This window comes from Telopea speciosissima, chromosome 3 (genome assembly GCF_018873765.1).
Source record: "Telopea speciosissima isolate NSW1024214 ecotype Mountain lineage chromosome 3, Tspe_v1, whole genome shotgun sequence".
Taxonomy (NCBI): domain Eukaryota; kingdom Viridiplantae; phylum Streptophyta; class Magnoliopsida; order Proteales; family Proteaceae; genus Telopea; species Telopea speciosissima.
In genome coordinates, this window is record NC_057918.1 from 35,829,076 (window position 1) to 35,849,232 (window position 20,157).

At 41.5% G+C, this 20,157-nt stretch overlaps 1 protein-coding gene and 1 long non-coding RNA gene across 2 annotated transcripts in view; one reads left to right on the forward strand and one right to left on the reverse strand.

Moving 5' to 3' along the window:
- Positions 1 to 17,204, forward strand: part of LOC122657098 (BEL1-like homeodomain protein 8) — a 30,802-nt gene extending 13,598 nt beyond the window's left edge. Inside the window, exons 2-4 of the mRNA XM_043851871.1 lie at positions 15,130 to 15,530; positions 15,616 to 15,676; positions 16,451 to 17,204. Of these exons, the coding sequence (XP_043707806.1) occupies positions 15,130 to 15,530; positions 15,616 to 15,676; positions 16,451 to 16,945 (957 nt within the window). The 3' untranslated portion in view covers positions 16,946 to 17,204. The remainder of the gene's footprint in view (positions 1 to 15,129; positions 15,531 to 15,615; positions 15,677 to 16,450) is intronic.
- On the reverse strand, positions 5,228 to 8,473 carry LOC122657099. The gene is made up of 3 exons (XR_006332211.1): positions 8,437 to 8,473; positions 8,279 to 8,367; positions 5,228 to 5,238 (listed from the first exon to the last, which is right to left on the reverse strand). It is a non-coding gene; the product is annotated as an uncharacterized LOC122657099 (long non-coding RNA).
- Positions 17,205 to 20,157: the final 2,953 nt, after the last annotated feature.

Consider the following 20,157-nt stretch of genomic DNA (forward strand, 5'->3'; position numbering starts at 1 on the left):
CCCAACCCCGAAAATCCCTTCTTCTTCACCCGATTTAGTTCCTGCTCACCTATTCCCCCAGAAAATTACGACCCCCCATTTTGCTTTGATCAAAAGTCCCCATTATCATCTCCGCTCCTACCACAGACCTCATAGGAGCTCTTCCCAAGCTCGCATTCTTTCCCCCAGCCCCCTTGGGCTTGAGTTGTACTCCCCCCGACTGTCTCAATGAATCAAGGAGTTATTTGGAATACCAGGGGTCTTAATTCCCCCTCCAAACACTTTGCTGTTCGTTATAGAATCAAAGCTCTTCGTGCCAGTTTCTGCTGCCTCTTAGAAACTCACATAAAAGAGGCAAATGCTGCCAAAATCCTAAACTCCATTGCCCCCATTAGGTTCCTCTTAGCTAACTTCTCTTCTCATCCTAATGGCCGTATTTGGCTAATTTGAGACCCTTCTAAAATCAACCCCACCCTTCTTTCTTCCTCCCAATTCCTTCACCTTAATTTCTCAGATTGTCTTGGCCATTCCAGCTTCCTCTTTACCTTTGTTTATGCCTCAAACAACCCTTCTGAAAGGCCTATCCCTTTGGAATGATCTCCGCTCTATTGCTGGTTCGATTGGCACCCTTTCGTGGGGTCTTGGAGGTGACTTCAATGTTGTGTGTTATGATCATGAGAAATAAGGAGGTGACCACTTAGATCTTGATTATGTGGATGCTTTCAATTGTTACATTGAGGACATTGGGACTAGTGATATCAGATGGTTTGGTCCCAAATTTTCGTGGAAGTACCTCCCATATTGCTTGCAAACTGGACAAAGTGTTGGGAAATGAAGCTTGGCTTTTCTCTTTTCCCTCTTCTCATGCCACTTTTGAAAATCTAGGTATCTCTGTTTATCCATCCCTCCATTTCTTTTGGGCCTAAACCGTTAAAATATTTTGACATGTGGTCTTCCCACCCTACTTTCCTTGCTACTGTTAAGGAGGCTTGGGATAAACCTAGTCAAGCTTTCTCCTCCCCCCTCATTGCTTTTGCCAGGAAGCTTAAGAATGTCTAGTTGACTCTCAAAGATTGGAATACCACCTACTTTGGTAATATTTCTCAAAGGGTTATTGATTGTTGAGATAAGCTCTCTGATATCCAGACTCTTCTTCAAACTGATTTCCTCAATGCTTCACTTGCAGAAGAAGAAAAAGTTACCTCGGAGCTCTCATCTTTGTTACTCCAAGAGGAAAGCTTCCTTAGACAGAAGTCCAGGATCACTTGGTTGGAATTAGGTGACTCCAACTCGGCTTACTTTCATCGTTCTTTGAAGTCTAGAACCAATATGAATTCTATTTTATAGCTTTCAGATTCTAATGGTTTTACTGTGCATCGGGTCAAGGACATCAAGGATTTAGCGGTTGATTATTTCAAAAATCTCTTCAGTGGTTCTTAGGAGATTTCAGGCCCAATTTCTAACCATTTGTTGAATAAATCAATCCCCAAAGAGCTCCTGTCCTCTCAGTCTCTCCAGGCCATCCCCTTTGAAGATGAAATTGTTGTTTCCATTCGCTCCCTCATAGCTAATAAAGCCACTAGCTCAGATGGCTTTAGTTTAGGCTTCTTCCTAGCTTCTTGGGACATCATCAAGGAAGACCTCATAAAGGCTGTCAAGAGTTTTTTTATCAACCCCAGTCAGATCAAAGGTATCAACCATACTTTTCTGTGCTTTATCCCCAAGAAAGAGGGTGCATCAAATATGGGGGATTTTTGACCTATTGCTCTTTGCAACCTGCTATATTAATTTATTGCTAAGATCCTTGCTACCATATTAAATTCTGTAGGGGATCTCCTTGTCAGTGAGAATCAGTCTGCTTTTATCCCTGGGTGAAACATTTCAGACAACATTCTCCTATGCAATGAGATTGTGAGAGGATTTGACAGAAAATCTCATCCCCCTGCTGCTCTCATAAAGATTGACATCCACAAGGCTTTTGACTCTTTGAGATGGGATTTTATTGATAAAGTTTTGATTAAGATGGGCTTCCCTCATGTCTTCATCCATTGGATTCACTAGTGTATTTTCACTCCAAGATTCTCAGTGTTAGTTAGTGGTAGCCCAACTAGATATTTCCTTCTTCAGTGGGGATTCGTCAAGGCTGCCCCCTTTCCCCTTACATCTTTACTTTGGCCTTGGAAGTTCTCTCAAGAAGCATCCAAATGCATACAGACCCAGCAACTTATTGCTCCTCTCCCCAAATGCAAAGCTCTCAAGCTAACTCACCTTGCCTTCGCTGATGATCTTATGATCTTCGTAAAGGTTTCCATTAGTTTTTTTGAGAATATCATGGCCTGCCTGCAACTCTTTGAAGACCTCTCAGGGCTTCGGATCAACCCTTCAAAGTCTCTTTTATTTCTTGCGGAGTTGGAAAAAGCCTCTATGATTACTAGTCGGGATTTTCTATTGGCTCTTTTCTAGTTAAATACTTGGGCCTGCCTTTGATTCCTGCGAGGCTTACAGTGCATTACTGCTCCCCATGTTGGATCTAATGAGGAAAAAGCTTCAATTTTGGAAAGGAAAACTTCTCTCTTATACTGATCAGCTAGTTCTAGTCAAATCAGTGTTGCAATCTTTGTACATCTATTGGTCGGGTATCTTTGGTCTTCCTTACTCCACTATCAATTCTCTGGAATCTCTTATGGCTTCTTTCCTCTGGAAAGGTAAAGAAGCTTCTAGATTTCTTCATCCCACTAGCTGGGCTTCCGTCTGCTTGCCCAAAGATGAGGGAGGTTTAGGGATTCGCCGTATCAAAGATGTGAATTCAGTCGATATCATAAAGCTGATTTGGAAGATTGTTGCTAAAAGCTATAGTATTTAGGTTGATTGGCTATTCTCATGTCCTCTTTACAATGACTCCATTTGGTCGGTCTCAGTTCCCCTTGATTCTTCTTGGGTTTGGTGCAAGATTCTTGCCCTTAGGTCTATAGCCTTGGGAGCCATTAGTTCTCAAATTGGACATGGAAACTCTACTTATCTGTGGTTGGACAACTAACATCCTTCGGGAATCCTTCTTTACTCGGTCTCTTCAAGAGCTATCTACAGCTGTGCTTTGCATAGGAAATCTTTGGTGGTTGAGATTTTTTCTGGAAATGATTGGGACCCCCCCTAACACTAGGCACCCAACGCTTAACAATGTGTGGGATGCTCTTCCTTCTATTCTCAGAAGACCCCCTGGGGGGAAGACTTAGTTACTTGGTCCTCTTCCACTTCCGACCCATTTAGCTCTAAAGCTGCCTGGAATCTCATTCGTGCTAGAGGTCCTCAACCCCCATGGACAAAGCTCATTTGGTTCAAGCATCACATTCCCCGGCTCTCGTTCACAGTCTGGCGTGTCTTCTCCAACTGCCTTCCAACGCAGTCCTTCCTTCGCCAAAGATAGATCCAGGTTTCCTCTTTGTGCGGCCTTTGTGGAAATGATGAAGAAGACTCTAATCACCTTTTCTTTGCCTGCCCCTGTTCCTTATCCATATGGGAAGGTATCCTCTCTAAATGCTGGCCTCGCAGGAGAAGAGTTCTCCCCTTTGACAGGGAATGGCTGTGGGTGGACACGACTTTTGTTGGTTATTCTATTTGTGATCTTGCTGGGAAATTGGCCTTTTGTGCGACTATCAACCATATTTGGATGGAGCGCAATATCAGGAAATGGACCACCAAATCTAGGTCGCTCAATCAGATTTGGGATGCCATTTCTTTTGATATTAAAGTCAATCTTGCTTCTGTTTCCTCTGTTTGTTCTAACACCCCAAGGAACAGGCATATTGTTGTGTCCTGGGGTCTTCCCTTCTTTTCCTTGCCCTCTCCTTTTGTTTGAGGTCCTGGGCTTTGTGTATTTTCTTTTCTTTCCCCTTTGGGGGCTCTTGTAGCCCTCTTTCACTTTGGTAATGAATTCTTTATTCAACCAAAAAATAAATAAAATTGTTGGACGTTAGTGTATCATCCTCCTATAGAGTTGGTTCTTAGTTGAACTTGCATCTACATTTTGGAGTTTTCCGGAAAAACCTGTTAGTGGAGGAAGACATATGGATAAGTGACATAAAGTTGAAGAGAGCTAAAAAAGGATCTTTCGTGTATAATCCTGCATAATCTCGAATTTTATCAGTTTTGATACTTCGGACTAAATGAACCAATGCAAGCAAAAGTTCTTAGGTTCATGGAGATATAGAACAATTAATGGTTCATGAATGACGAACCAAAAATTTCTATGGTTGATGGAATGAATCATGGAAGCTGAAAAGTTCTTTAGATCTAGTTAGGGGTACAAGTTTGGCCCTGTCGGCTCGAGCCCCCCCTAAGCCCGAACAGGGCCTGGGTTGTGATACTCTAGCCCTGACAGCAGGTTAGGGCTGGGCATTTCTGCCCCTGAGTCAGGGTAGGGCCGGGCTGGGCCAGGGTTGAGGCCTCAGGGCTGAGTCTGGCCCGCCCTAGCCTGACCCTGTCTTCTTCTTCTCCTCGGCCCAGCCCATCCTAGCCCCTACATCTTTCTCCCCCCTCCCCAGTCAAGGCCAAACAGGGACAGCCCCCAGCCCGACCTTGAGGGCAGGTCAGGGTTGGATTTTTCAGGTCCTGGGTCAGGGACTCAGGGTTGGGTTGGGGTTTTAAAAAGCCTGGCCCAACCCGACCTTGTTGCAGCCCTAGATCTAGTCATACCATTACATTATATTTAATATAATATTCAAAGAATTTCTTGTGAATGTCCCAGCTATTCACGGAACATGAGAGTAGATGAATGATCTTCCGCTTCTGAAAGAAATCAAAGAATTTCTTGGGAATCCTACAAGATCAATTCGTTGATTTTTCTCTGACAGATGCTCAGAACTTTATCTGGGTTCAAATCCAACTCAGAGGTCCACTAAAGATCAGAAATTGTTGAAGAAGGAACAAAGATGTTTCTTTTGTCCCTTCCAGGCTATCGGAAAATAAAGAAATGGTTGATATATTCAAGATAATTACGTATTTACAACATACCATCTCAATTCATCCTATTTCATCAGATCTGGGATGTGATATGGTTCCCAAGGATGAACTGGATATGGACAGTTCACTGCGCATTCGGAAATACAAAAGCTCACTAATCCTGTATTGGGTGGTTTGATAGTGATATTTTTTTCTTCCCAAGTTCTCAGACTGAGAGGATTTATGCAGCATCTAGGCTGTAGTTTTTGAGCAGTGTCATTTTTAAATCTGTTCATGGTAGTTCTAGTTACTTTATTTATCCTTTCTTCTGGGGTACAACATCATGCATTGTAGGGATAGTGCCTTATTTTGAATAGTTGTGGTAGACTGGTAATTTACCTACATGCTAGAAAATTTGGGATGCAGAATTTTGCCAATTGACAAGACTTCAAGACTCAGATTTGCATGTAACCTTATACCCACCCTGGGGAGCAAAGGGAATCGATTACTTCCTCATAGGTACTGTCGTAGGCTGAAATGCATTCCTCTGTGTGTGTGTGTGTTTTAAATGGGGTCGGCTAGAAAAGAAAAGAATTTAACAATTACAACTACACTAAGTCATAAACAAACTATTCGACGTCATACGTCATACTTGAGACGATGCCTAGTCTATGAGGCTATACAGATCCTTGCCCTCTAGTCAGCTTTATTCAACGTCATACTCGAGACAAGGCTTAGTCTGTGCATGTCTTTCCTCTCCACTTCACCTATGGTCATTTTAGGCCTGCCCCTAGCTCTTTTAGTACCTTCAATATGAATTCTAGAGCAAGTTACTCCTCCAAACTAGAGCATGCGAAGGCCTCCGTTGAACATGGCCATGCCACCTCAGACGACTTTCACATGGGTTATCTTGAATCAGGGCTACTCCTAAATCAGCTCTAATATGATCATTCCTTATTTTATCCTTCTTGGTTTTGTCACTCATCCATCTTAGCATCCTCATCTCCACTACACTTAGCTTATCTATATGATGCTTCTTAATTGCCCAACACTCTGTGTCATACGTCATAGCCAGTCTTATGATTGTCATATAAAATTTTCCTTTAAGGTTTAAAGGAATCCGTCGATCACATAACACTCTGGATGCCCTTCTCCACTTCATCCATCGTACTTTAATTCTTTGTGAGACATCCTCTTCTATATCACCTTCCTTACAATGATAGATCTTAGATACCTAAAATGATCGTTTTGCAGAATCTCCATCTCATCAACTTTCACCCTCTCATTATCCGTCCCAGAGTTACTAAAGTTACACATCATATACTCCATCATCGTTCTACTTATCTTAAAACCTTTTGATTCCAAGGTTGATCTCCATAACTCCAGTTTGGCGTTAATTCCATATTTTGTTTCATCCACCATAAACAATGTCATCAGCAAAAAACATGCACCACGGAACCTCATTTAAAATGTCTTTGGTTGAATCATTCATGATAAGCGCAAACAAATAAGAATTTAAAGCAGAATCTTGATGTAACCCAACTATAATTGGGAATTCACTACTTTGACCTGGACATAATTAAAGATATGTATGATGGTGTGGTGACTAGTGTAAGAACCATGGGGGGGGGGTCAAAGTAGTGAATTCCCAATTACAAACCAGAGACATCCAAGATGAAGTTCCGTGGTGCATGTTTTTTGCTGATGACATTATTTTGGTGGATGAAACAAAAGCTGGAATTAACGCCAAACTGGAGTGTTATGGAAACCAACTCGAAGGAGTGGAAATTTGACCATCATTGTGGGTTGTTTTTGCTTCCTTGCATGTCTTCTTTGGTAGCCAAAATGTCACAGAGGATTTCTTTGGGGAATGTCACCCTGTGGTTGTCAACGATTCTGTTTTTTTTAGGTGTCATATCAAGGTTTTCTACATAAAAGTTCACTATGTGCCAACTGATTGGTTGAAGGGGAATCCGCCAATTCAGTTTTCATGTTTATAGGTGTCATATCTTTGTCTTTTACTTAGTAGTTGGCCTGTTATCCAGCTGATTGGTTGAGGTTGAAACCCAATGGTAGTATTTGCATATGAATTGGTTAACATCCTTTGAGGATCACTGACAATTTGTTGTAATTATCTCTCTGACCTCAAAACAAGCCAAAAATATTATTGATTGTTAGGTATACTAGGGAGAAACCTTCCTTGCATTATTATCTTGAAAAATTATGCCCCTAGCTTTGTTTCTAAGACCAGATCCATTTGATTACCTGGAATGAAGAGAGGCCAAAAAGTTTATTGATTGTTTGGGAGACCAGGGAGAAACCTTACTTGCAATAATATCTTTGAAAATCAAGCCCCTAGCTTTGTTTCTGTTGAAGTATGAGTCTAGGGGCAGATAGGTCTTTTTCTATAGTTATTTCAGTCTTTTGTTATTTCGGTTTAGTGTAGGGGCATTACAGTCCTTTTTGGTTAAATTACATAACACCCCCTGAAAATGGAACGATACTCAAGTCACCTCTCTTATTTGAAAATACTCACCTGTCCCCCCTGTATGTGAGCACTATATCACAAATTAGTACCTACCGTTAGTTTTATGCGGTTAATTTATGAAGTCAGCAAGTTAATTTTATTTAAATGCCCAAACTACGCTCAAATAAGGGTAAACTTACTATTTTACCCTTTATCAAAAAACCCCTAAATCAAGTGCGATGAAGGAATGAAGCGTTTCACCTTCTCCAGCACCAGCACCGGCACTGGAGCCAGTATCTTCTCCTTCTCCATCTCCGACCAACCTGCGTCTTCAATGTCTGTCTGACGTGGACCTGCTGCTTTAATCTCCCCAACTTATAACTGCCTCGTCCTCCTCTCCATCTTTTGCTGCTTCTTCTGGTTTTAGGGTTTTCAGAGATGCGAGAATGAGAATAGAGTAGAGGAGACAAGTGAGGTATAGAGTTGCAGAGCATTCATTCCTTCAATTTCTTCTTCGTTCCTAGTTCGTGAAACGAAACCCTATAGAGTTGCTGACCATTCATTCCTTCAATTTCTTCTTCATTCCTAGTTCATGAAACGAAACCCTTCTTGTCCTTCTTCATTCTTGTCAACCTTGAATGGCACCATTGGATATAGAAAAGCATTTTAAGAAATTCAAGAGAATTTCACCATAAACACTAAGCTCTCTTTCTGTCTCTCTTCTAATTGATTGATTTGTAGATCTGAAAATCTAAGAGTTATTATTTGTAGTGGGATCTTCTACGACAAGTGCAGATACAAAAAACACGGTGGACATATGAGATTAGTAAAGAGTAAGAGCAAGTTTTTTACAAAGAAGGAATGGATAGAAGGAAGACGAAGGAAGACACCTACATAACCTCAGGGTTTTGGCGAAGGTTTCGCACGAGCTGCATCGTCCCAACTGAGATTACCAGACCTAGTGCTCCCAACATTGGATAAACCTGCAACTCATTCAGAGAACTAAAACACTGATTTCATGCCAAAATTTTCATTTTTTTTTCTGAACAAACCTCTGGCTTTGACCATCTGTTGTAAGCAGAAGACATTGGCTGGGCTTCCTTTTTTTCTTGAATCAGAAACTTAAAATTCCAAATTGAGGGACAGGGAGAGAAATAATTTTCTGAGGGTAAAAAAAACCCCCAAATAAATCACGACAAGAGGGGATAACTTTTTCACCAGTCTCAGCAATTGGTCTCGAGGGTTCTCCGTTGATACACTCTCGTCTGCCATTCTGTACAGCTTGAATTCGAAATTCATCGCGAGTGCCTCATCGGCATCGCACCCAAGTGCTTCCCTGTCCAGATCAGTGATTTTACGACTCACGGCATTGAATTTAAGGTTGACACCCACTCGATCGGTTAGCTTTTTCAGCCGATCACCAATAGCTCGTAACTCCTATTCGTTTGGGTTGCTGCAAGGTTCGATGACAGTGGTGATCTTTACGGTGGTGGGCTTGGCCGATTGTCGCTCTGCAAGAGCATGGATGAGGGTCATGTACTGGCTGCCCTGTCCAATATCAAAGTCCTTCCCGTGATGGTGACTGTGGCAACGGTGGTTGTAGCGGTGGTGGTGATTAGGGGTATAGTTGGAAATATCAAAATTGGTATCCTAAATATAATTTACCAGTTTTGGGTATCTAAAGTGCATTTTCGACAAACGTTGGATACCTCAATTGTTATTGTTTATCGTATTTTGGTTGAGGTTAAAATTGTCTTTTCAGTTTTTGGATTGATTTAAGTTAACACTGTTAATGTAGAGGGAGACGGTTGAGTATTTTCAAAAAAGAGGGGGTGACTTGAGTATCGTTCCATTTTCAGGGGGTGTTACGTAATTAACCCTTAGTTTTATTACTTTGTTATTAACACAAAGGCAGCTGACCTGCGTGAGAACTAATTGTTCTCCCGCAGGTCCCTTTCTCTCTCGGGATTTGCCTCTCTTCTTCTTCCTCTTCCTCTAATCTGGTTAGTTGTTCTTGGTATTATAACTTGGTATCAGAGCTTCTCTAATCAGATTGGATTCTCTTTCTCTCTTCTCGTGCTGATCTCTCTTTCCTGTAATTATGATTACTGAGTTGAAGATTCTGTGACCCACTGCCAAGGATTGCAACAATCGACTTCAAGGGAAAACCCTGACAAGGATGGATTCCTCCTGTATGGCTGCTGTTGGAGATATGCTGCTTGAAGGCTGTGCTAATATGGTTTCTGATTACTGATTGCAATCGACTGCATACTATTTTTCATCTCCATTGCTGCATTTCTGAGGTGGTGGTGGTCTCATCTGAGGTTTGGCTTCGATTTTTGCTAGTATTCTGCTTGTTTGTTTCTTCTGGCTGATTGAAGATTCAAACTCCTATACATACTTGGAGTCAGTTTCGGTTGCTTCTTACTTTTTTTATCTCCACTTCTGCAGTTTAATTTGTTACCTACTTGAGTTCGTTTCTGCTGCCTTACAAGTGTTTGAAGAATTGCCTGAACTAGCTGCTGCTGCCCTGCTTCTTGAGTTAATTTCTGCTGCCTTACAAGTGTTTGAAGAATTGTCTGAACTAGCTGCTACTGCCCTTTTTTTTTAATCTCCTTCTCTTATTATGGCTGATACAAAGACTTCCATTGACAATGTCAATGTTCAAATTACTTCTATCAAGCTCAAGGGGAGTTCTAATTATCTACTATGGGCCCAAGCTGTCCGTGTTTACATTATGGCTGAGGATAAACTTAGCTACATTACCTCTGCCCCTCCACCATCCGATTCTAAGGGCTACAGTACCTGAGTGAAGGAGAATGCCATTATCTTAATTTGGTTATGGAATAGCATGAAGCCAGATATTGTTGCCAATGTCATGTTCCACACCACTGCAAGAAGAGTGTGGGATGACTTAAAGGAGACATACTCTCAGGAGAAGAGTATGACACGTATTTATGACCTCTATGAGTAGTTGTTCCAATTCCAACAATCCCACAGGTCTATTTATGACCTCTATGAGTAGTTGTTCCAATTCCAACAATCCGACAGGTCTCTCCAAGAGAATTACATTGCTTTTAAGGGCATGGTTGAAGAATTAAATGTGTTTCAACCCCTTACCACTGATATTGAAAAGTTGAAGGCCCAAAGAAACGAATTTTTTGTCGCCAAATTCTTGGCTGGTTTGAATCCTAGTTTGAAGACTGTGAAAGGACATCTACTTGCAGGTGGATCAATTCCTACTTTGAATGAAACCTATTCTAGGCTGTAGCGGATTGTTTCTCCAGGTTCCAAGCCTAAAACCAAACCTAAGGAAAATTCTGCTTTTACTACTATTAGAGGCTGTGATTCAGGGGGAGGACGTGGCTTTGGTGGTCAAGGTTCAGGTGGACAGCACATTGGTAAAGCTGCCGGGCTGTGTTCTTATTGTAGGAAGTTAAATCATATTGTGGAGACATGCTGGTCCAAGCATGGGAAACCGGAATGGGCTCAAAACATGGCCAATCATGCAGCTCCTGAAGATGTTCTAACTTAGTTGCACCTAATGATACCAAACCTGGTCCAGCCGTGGGAGATTCATCTTCCAACCTTCGTGATGAGGTTCATCAACTGATGCGCCGTATAAAGAGTCTAGAGTCGTCCACTTCCACTCTTGGGGCATCTACTTCCGTTGCCACGTTGGCTCATGCAGGTACACTTGCTTTCTTTTCCACCACTTCCACACCTTGGATCATTGATTCTGGGGCTCTCGCCCACATAACTGGTAAGTCATCTATTTTTAGTTCTATTTCATCTAATTTTCACACTCCTATTATTGTGGCCAATGGTTCCTCCACACCTGTTACTGGGCATGGCACTATTTGTCTTAATTCTAACCTTTCTCTTTTTTCCGTATTACATGTTCCTCAATTTCTCTCAAGTCTACTTTTAGTTAGCCAACTTACTAAAAATTTGAACTGCTTCGTAAATTCTTCCCTTCTCACTATATTTTCAAGATCTTCACACGAGGAGACGATTGGTGGAGGGTGTGAGAAAGATGGATTGTATTATCTGTATGGCCCTGCTTCGTTTGCTTCGGCTGCAACTACTACTGTTGGTGGAGAGTCTCTTTTTCAATGGTGGTGTCGGCTAGGACATTTATCTTTGTCTAGATTAAAAATTTTATTTTCACAGTTTAAATCTTTAGATAGCTTAGAGTGTGAGGGCTGCGAGTTAGGTAAGCATCATCGTGCTACTTATCCATCTCGTCCTATGCCCCGTAGTACGTCTTTATTTTCTTTAGTACATTCAGATGTGTGGGGTCCTTGTCGTGCAAGTAATAGACATGGTTTTCGGTACTGTCACTTTTGTGGATGACCACTCCTGAACTACATGGTTGTATCTCTTAAAGGATCGGTCTAAATTTTTACATGTTTTCCAAAGCTTTTGCAAAAAGACTCGGTTTAATGCTTCCATTAAAATTTTTAGGTCTGACAATGCTTTGGTATTTGTTCAAAATGAGATTTCTTCTTTTTGTGATGCCAACGGGGTGATTCATCAAACTAGTTGTTCATACCCCTCAACAAAATGGGGTAGCGGAACGAAAGAATAGGCATTTACTTGAGGTAGCCCAAGCTCTCATGCTGCATATGCAGGTGCCCAAACATTTTTGTGTGATGCAGTACTCACTGCTTGTTTTTTGATTAACCAACTGCCTTCATCTGTACTTGCAGATAAATCCCCTTTTTCTATTTTATTTCCTGACTTACCAATTTTCTGCTTGCCTCCTCGGGTTTTTGGATGTGTTTGCTTTGTTCATAATCTTCATCTGCCTGGTGATAAGTTAAACCCCAGATCAACCAAAATGTGTCTTCCTAGGTTACTCTCGGACCCAGAAAGGATATAGGTGTTATGACCCTTTGACTCGGCGGCAATTTGTTAGTGCGGATGTCACCTTCTTTGAACGCACATCCTATTTTTCTGGTCAGCCCGACTTGTCAGGTGATCCGTTAATTGTGTCTGATCCTCCTCCTATTCTGGTTGTTGTCCCTCTATCTACCTCTCTACTACAGGTGTATTGACAGAAGATGCGTGGTGAGAAGCTCAACACATATAATATTGATCCACCTACATCGCTTCCTGTACCGTCATCAACCTCTAGTAGAGATTCTAGCTTACCTGCTCTCCTTGACTTACCAGCTGATCCGGATCCTGATGACTTACCTATTACCACTCGGAAAGGTAAGCGTCCATGTACTCAAAAATCTTTAGTTGCCTATCATATTGATAAGTTTGTTTCTTTGTCTCATCTTCCATCGTGCCATCATAGTCTTGCTACTTCCCTATCTACCTATACCATTCCTCGCACCCATACTGAAGCTCTTGCTATCCCTGCTTGGAAGCAAGCCATGGATGTGGAAATGGATGCCTTACTAACTCGGCATACATGGGAGTTGGTGGATTTATCTCCTGGCAAAGACTTAGTCAATTGTTGGTGGGTATATACTATTAAGTGTCATTCTGATGGTTTTGTTGAGCGGCTTAAAGCCCGTATGGTTGCTAAGGGATACACTCAAACCTATGATGTTGATTATTTCCAGACCTTCTCTCCTGTGGCTAGGTTGAACTCAGTTCGCCTCATTATTTCTATGGCTGTTAATTTTGATTGGCCCTTATACCAGTTGGACATTAAAAACTCCTTTCTTTATGGTGAGTTGCTCGAAGAGGTCTATATGGAGCAACCTCCTGGGTATGTTGCTCAGGGGGAGAATGATGGACGTGTGTGTAGGCTGCATAAGGCCATTTATGGGTTGAAACAGTCTCCTCGAGCCTGATTCGAGAAGTTTAGTTCCATTGTGATTGATTATGGTTTCTCTCAGTGTTTCTCAGACCATTCTGTATTTGTTCATCACCAAGGAGAGAAATTTGTAGTTCTTGTTCTCTATGTAGATGACATTATTGTGTCGGGAAATGATGAGAGTGGGATCAAGGAGGTGAAAAAATTACTTACAATAGCATTTTCAGACTAAAGACTTGGGCATTCTTGGGATTGAAGTCATTAGAAGCAAAAAGGGGATCAGCATGTCCCAAAGAAAGTATGTGTTAGATCTCTTGACCGAAACTGGTATGCTTGCTGCAAAACCAGTAGATATTCCTATGGATCCCAATCTAAAATTTGGTATTGATGATGGTGAGTGTCTCAAGGATGTTCATTCCTACAAAAGTTTAGTTGGAAAGCTGTTATACTTGACTGTCACTAGGCCGGATATGTCTTATGTTGTTGGAGTTCTCAGCCAATTCATGCAATTCCTTTATAAGTCTCATTGGGATGCGGCTATTTGGGTCCTTCGGTATTTGAAGGGTGCCCCTGGGAAGGGGCTTATTTATCGTCCAAATAGTCATATGGAGCTTGTTGCCTACTCTGATGCAGATTGGGCAGGTTCTGCTAGCGATCGTAGGTCTATCATAGGGTATTGTACGTTTGTTGGAGGAAATCTGGTAATGTGGCGAAGCAAGAAACAGAGCACTGTTGCCAGATCCAGTGCTGAAGCAGAGTACAGGGCTATGACTCATACTATTGCAGAGTTGATGTGGATTAGATCTCTCCTTCTTGAGATGGGGTTTCTAGTTCCATCTATGAAAATGGTTATGTGGCGAAGCAAGAAAGCAGATAGGCAGACTCATACTATTGAGAGTTGATTGATAGTTCTCCTTCAGATGGGGTTTCAGCCATCTATGAAACGTGTGCTATGACTCATACTATTGCGAGTTGATGTGGATTAGATCTCTCCTTCTTGAGATGGGGTTTCCAGTTCCAACTCTTATGAAGATTTTTGTGACAATCAGGCAGCCATCTATATTACTGGTAATTTGGTCTTTCATGATAGGACAAAGCATATTGAGGTGGATTGTTACTTTGTTCGCAGCGTCGTCTTGGAGAAACTAATTGAGACACCTTTTGTCGCTTCATCTGATCAGCTAGCAGATGTGTTTACCAAATATTTATTTGCCCCTAGTTTTCGATCATGTTGTAATAAGTTGAGCATTGGTCATATTTATGCTCCAGCTTGAGAGGGAGTATTGAAGTTTGAGTCTAGGGGCAGATAGGTCTTTTTCTGTAGTTATTTCAGTCTTTTGTTATTTCGGTTCAGTGTAGGGGCATTACAGTCCTTTTTGGTTTTATTATTTTGTTATTAATACAAAGGCAGCTGACTTGCATGAGAACTAATTGTTCTCCCGCAGGTCCCTTTCTCTCTCGGGATTTGCCTCTTTTCTTCTTCTTCTTCCTCTAATCTGGTTAGTTGTTCTTGGAATTATAACAGTTTCTAAGACCAGATCCATTTGATTACCTGGAATGAAGTGGAAAAAAGGAAGGATTTGCAAAGTTTTCAACATCATTATGGAATCCGTCAAGTGGCTGGCCGGTGTAGTCTGCCCTAGGTATTGAACAATGAAACAGTGTCATGACTGCAACTTGAATGTTTTATTTTCTCATCTTGTGAACTTCATTTGACCACTACTTCAGTTCATTGTCATTAGTCAGCTTCGATTCATTGTTTTTCTTTAAATCCTGTTTTAAATGCTATGCTTGAGTGTGGGCATTAGCTAGAATATCAATTCTCAGGTTTATTGTAACTGTAGGGTGAACTTTATTCTCAAGTATTTGCATTTGTATTATGTTCTGTCTTCTGCAACTTGGATTATGTTTGTACACAGATCATAAACTAATTGATTCAATGATGGATTTTATCTTATTGTATTCAAAGGTTTGGAGAAGATTTAAGCAGTACCACCAGCAGATGCAAATGGTGGTATCATCATTTGAATCAGTAGCCGGTCTCAGTGCTGCTACCCCCTACACCTCCTTGGCTTTGAAAGCTGTTTCAAGGCACTTCCGGAGCCTGAAGAATGTCATCTCAGATCGGCTTCGACACATAAACAGGTCCATTGGGGAGGATTTGTCGTCCCCTGCCACCGGTAGTAGTAAAGGTGGAACAATTGTGCCAAAGCTAAGGTTCATTGACCATAGCATTCATAAGCACAAGTCAGGTGGGGACAGTCTAGGCATCCTTGAACCCCAACACCACATCTGGAGACCTCAGAGGGGCCTCCCAGAAAATTCAGTTGCCATTCTAAGAGCATGGCTGTTTGAACATTTTCTTCATCCGTGAGTTCTCACTTGTGTGTGTGTGTGTGTGCCCCCCTTGCATTCTTCTTCCCTCTTGAATATAATGAGTGGTTCATTTTTTCAGGTATCCAACCGACACAGACAAGGACATGTTAGCTTCGCAAACTGGTCTTACTCGAAACCAGGTGGGGCCTTCTGATGGTAACTAATGGGCTGTTATAATAGTCAATGAAGTGCTGAATAATTCGGCAAAAAATTGAACTGAATCCAAATTGGTTTTAAATTTCATGATTTTTTCAGAGTTTGTATAATTCAGAATCTTCACGAAACTTCAATAAAAACAAGAAAAAGACTATTGCCCATAATTTTGAAACGTAAAAGATTAATACCTGAATTTATCCATTACCTACCTTTTGCCATAATCCACTTTTTTTTTGACAAATTTGATTCTTTTTTCCAAATTTCAGTTCGAATTAAACCTGAATTATTCGCATTCTGAATCATTCCAAATCCAAATTATCTATGGATGTTGTAATTTACATGAGTGAGCTATATATTCCACATTTTTGGAATAGCTTTTGACCTTGGAATGGTTAGACATGGTTAGAAATAGTGTGCAGCTATTAATTATTGTTCTTGTCGAAATAATTAGAACCTGTTGTGGTATGATTGGCAAGTTTTGATTATTGCATTAAATCATGGGTTTTTAGTTGCCCTTTCTTCCATAATGACAGAATTACCATAATATAAAGATGAACCATAACTTCAGAACTTTCCAATCGCTGAGTTGGCATTTAGAAATAAAGCTGTTATGCCCCATTGCTATTGCTAAGGATTCAGCATGAGATTGATAGGTTTATCTTATTATTTAGAATTTTTTATTTTGAGTGAATTGGCTGGTCTTTGATATCCAATCATCAGTGACAGTCTGACACCAGCGATTAGATTGTATTCTGCAGGTATCAAATTGGTTCATCAATGCTCGAGTGCGGGTGTGGAAACCTATGGTTGAGGAGATACACATGCTTGAAACCAACCTGAATTCCAGCAATAATGATGTTGAACCAGCCATCAGAAATAGCAGTGAGCCAATGGGAGATCATACCTTCAACAAGTTCATGGTGGATGCAGTTTCTGAGAAGCGATCCAAGTGCTCGGGAGTGGTATCCATGATGAACAAGAAAGATAATCAGAGTCCTCAAGAATGTAATCAGGGGAAGCGTTTGAGAATGGGGAGTCAGTTTCCGGTCGATGTTGGTGGGGGCTTAATGGGTTGTATGCCATACAACCAGAACAGGCTAGAGATTGGGAGAATGGGAGCTGTGTCACTCACCTTAGGTCTCAGACACAGCGCCGAGAATGCGCAACAGCTGCAGCATAGACAGGAAATACAACAGGAACATCAGCTAATCAGTCATTTTGGGGCTCAGATGATGCATGACTTTGTGGGTTAATTTTGAGCATTATTGGGAAGGGGGAGGTTTCTGTGTTTTTTGATTGGATGGAGTGTAAGCTTGGGGGAATAGAAAGAGGAAATGTTATCCACTTTTTGAATCCTGTACTTTTGGTGGATGTTGTAGATGGGAATAATGGCTGAAGTGCACAGAAAGAGTTGGTCTAGGGGCAGCTGGGCACCATCCAAAAGAGGTTGGAATTGGATAAGAGATGAAAAAAGAGAGACTGGGGGTTTAAGGTATACCTCAGTTCCAAGGCCTACTTGAGGGGTGTTTTGTTGGGGGGGGGGGGTTGTTGAGGAGTGAAATGGAGAAAAACGATGGTAGTTTGGATTTTGGGAAAAGGCCATCCGTTCTGATGGAGTGGAAAATGTGACGCAATATGAGCAGCAAGCCAGCAACCCCACTCAAATGTATAGATGCTATATATGGGCAGATGTAGATGATGGGATGAAGTACAGATCTATCAATTATTGTTGGAAAAATCTGATTATTGATTAAAGCTTTCCAACTAGTTGTTATTTTATATTTTGGTGGGAACGAATGTGCAATCAAGGAAGAAATCATACAAACTGTAAATAGAACACGGGCCAGGCCCGGCCTAAGCCGCCCACAAGGGGCAGGTCGGACCTGACCCGACCCTGGTGCGCATGGGAAGAACCAGCCACTTAAGTGGCTGGATCTATTCCTCCCTCTTAGATAGATTCTCAGTGGGAGTCTAAAAGGGGCAGGGGTCTTAGGGTTTTGGCTTTATATAGAAAATCTGTAATCTTAAGACCAAGAGATCTGTGAAACCAAATTCTCCTTCTCTGCAGTGTTTGTGTTCTCTTTGGGTTTCCATCTCTTCCCAGGGATTTGTGGTGTGGTGTTTTCTATAGAGAAGTCTGTCGTGATCATGGAGATTCGTTCGTGTGCTTGTAACTATAAGCTTGGCGTTTGATCCTTCTTTCGCTGCGCTTCTGTACACATTCAGGTATGATCCAAACGCTAGTTAATTTGGATTTTGGTGTATGTGATCTAGCAATGGTATCAGAGTTATTGGCTTTTAGTTTGCACGTTTTTTTTTTTTTTCTTCCCCATGCCTTGCTGCCCTTGGCGCACGCTCGCGGTGGACGGATGCTACGGATGTGTGCAGGGGCGCACATGACCTAGTAGCATACAACAGCAGCAGCAGCGGGTCGTGGCTTGCGCTGTTGCAACCGTGTGCAGCAAAGCGTACACATGGTAGCAGCCGCTGGCTGAGCCAAGTAGCTGTTGCCAAAAAAAAAAAAAAAAAGAAAACAGAGAAGAAAGAAACAGAAAGGAAAGAAAGAAGAAAAACAAAGAAAAAAAACCATGCATGACGCACAGCAATTATGAAAAACAGATTCCTTTTCATGATTGCTGTGATGATTGAAAAGTATGACAGGTTTTTTATAAAAAAAAAAAACAAGCAATCTGATTTTTGTCTGCCCCACGATATGCTTGTGCCTTGCGGGCACAGCAGCGATAGTAATAGGCTGTGGCCTGTGGCTGCTGCGGCTGTGCGCCGCTGGGCTGCATGCGTATGGCTACTGTAGCCATGACAAGTTATATATATTAAAAAAAAAAAGAAGAAAGAAAAAAAGGGGGTCCGGGTAGAAATATTTTAAGGAATGTTTTTTTTAGGGTTTTTGGGGAGAAGGAGATGGTTGAAGTGGGAATTCCTTCACCCACCCCTTTATCTTGTTTCCCTAATGAACTTATATTTATGGTTGTGGGCCAGTTTTTTTGGGTTTTAATTGTTTTGTTTATATTTAATTTTGCTATTATGTGTTTGTAAATTTAAATTAGCAATTATACCCTCCCATTGCGGTCCATACCAGTTTGACGTTACCATTGGGGTAATGTTGTCAAACACCCCATCCCATGTATACCATGTGGTTTTATTATTTTTTTCGTGGGATGGATTTGGTGCTTGCATAGTGATATGTTTTTTGAGATATATGTGCGTTAGAGTTGGTACCTGGAAGTGATACAAAGTGTAGTGTTCGCCGATAGTTTGTAGTAGGAATCTTGAATGTAAATAGTCGGTTGTAATTTTTAATATTATTTGAGAAGCCATGTAATGGGAGTTACTGCGCTGCATATTACAACCCTGTACCGACTCGGCATATCACTTTAAGTATCAGTTTGGGTCTCTTGTGTGAGTCCTTTGCGCATCCGATGAATGACGCATTAAATTGTGATTAGGAGATGTTTTTTCCTCCTATATTTGTTCGAAATCAATTAAAGTTATAAGTCCCCAGACCTACACAATGTGAAATTTGATTACCAGCTTAGCGAAGTCTTTGATCTCATCATGTGGGAAAATGAACCATTAATTTTAATTAGGGTTTCTTGAACAAATTTGGTTTATGGATGTATACTAAATGTATTCCCTTGCACATTGTAGTGATGACCTTTAAAAGTGTGGTTGCTGACCTTAATCAAGGCAACAAGTTGGATGGCACCAACTATGACATATGGCATCGAAAGGTCAAGTTCTTGCTTAATGAGCAAGATTACCTTGAACTATTGACCACTGAAATGGCCCCACTCGAAGTGGGTACTATTACTCTTCACAATCAAGAAAATGAGGTTTACGATAATTGGTTTAAGAGAGATCGTAGTGTGCGTTTTCTTATGTTAAGCACGATGCACGATGATCTCATCGGAGAAGTGCGAGATTGTTAAGTCCATGTGGGACCAGATAAAGCTCAACTGTGGCAGTACATCCACTACTAGGCTTAGCTCCATGACCTTAAAGTTTGAGAAGTACCGTAAGGACCCCAAGCACACTATGGTTGAACACCTCAGGGTCATGAAAGACATGATCCAAAAATTAGATGATGCTGGGGTACACCTTACCGATGAGAAGCAAGTATAAGCCATCATCAAGACATTGCCTGATTTCTGGAGGCAAATGAAGATAGTTCTAACAAATAACGATATTGTCAAGATATTTAATGACATTGCCGCTCATGTGGAACTAGAGGCGGAGTGCCTAGAGGCGACCCAACCACATGCCCTTGTCGCCCAAATGGGGCACGCAAGAATGGGTCTAAGCGCAAGAGACAGAGGACCACTGGGAATTAGGACCAAGCTTAGAACGCTGCACCAACTGAGCGTAAGACCACCAAGCGTCGACGTGGCAAGCTAGGTGGAAAGAAAGATATCACCAAGGTCAAGTGCTATAACTCTCAAAAGATGGG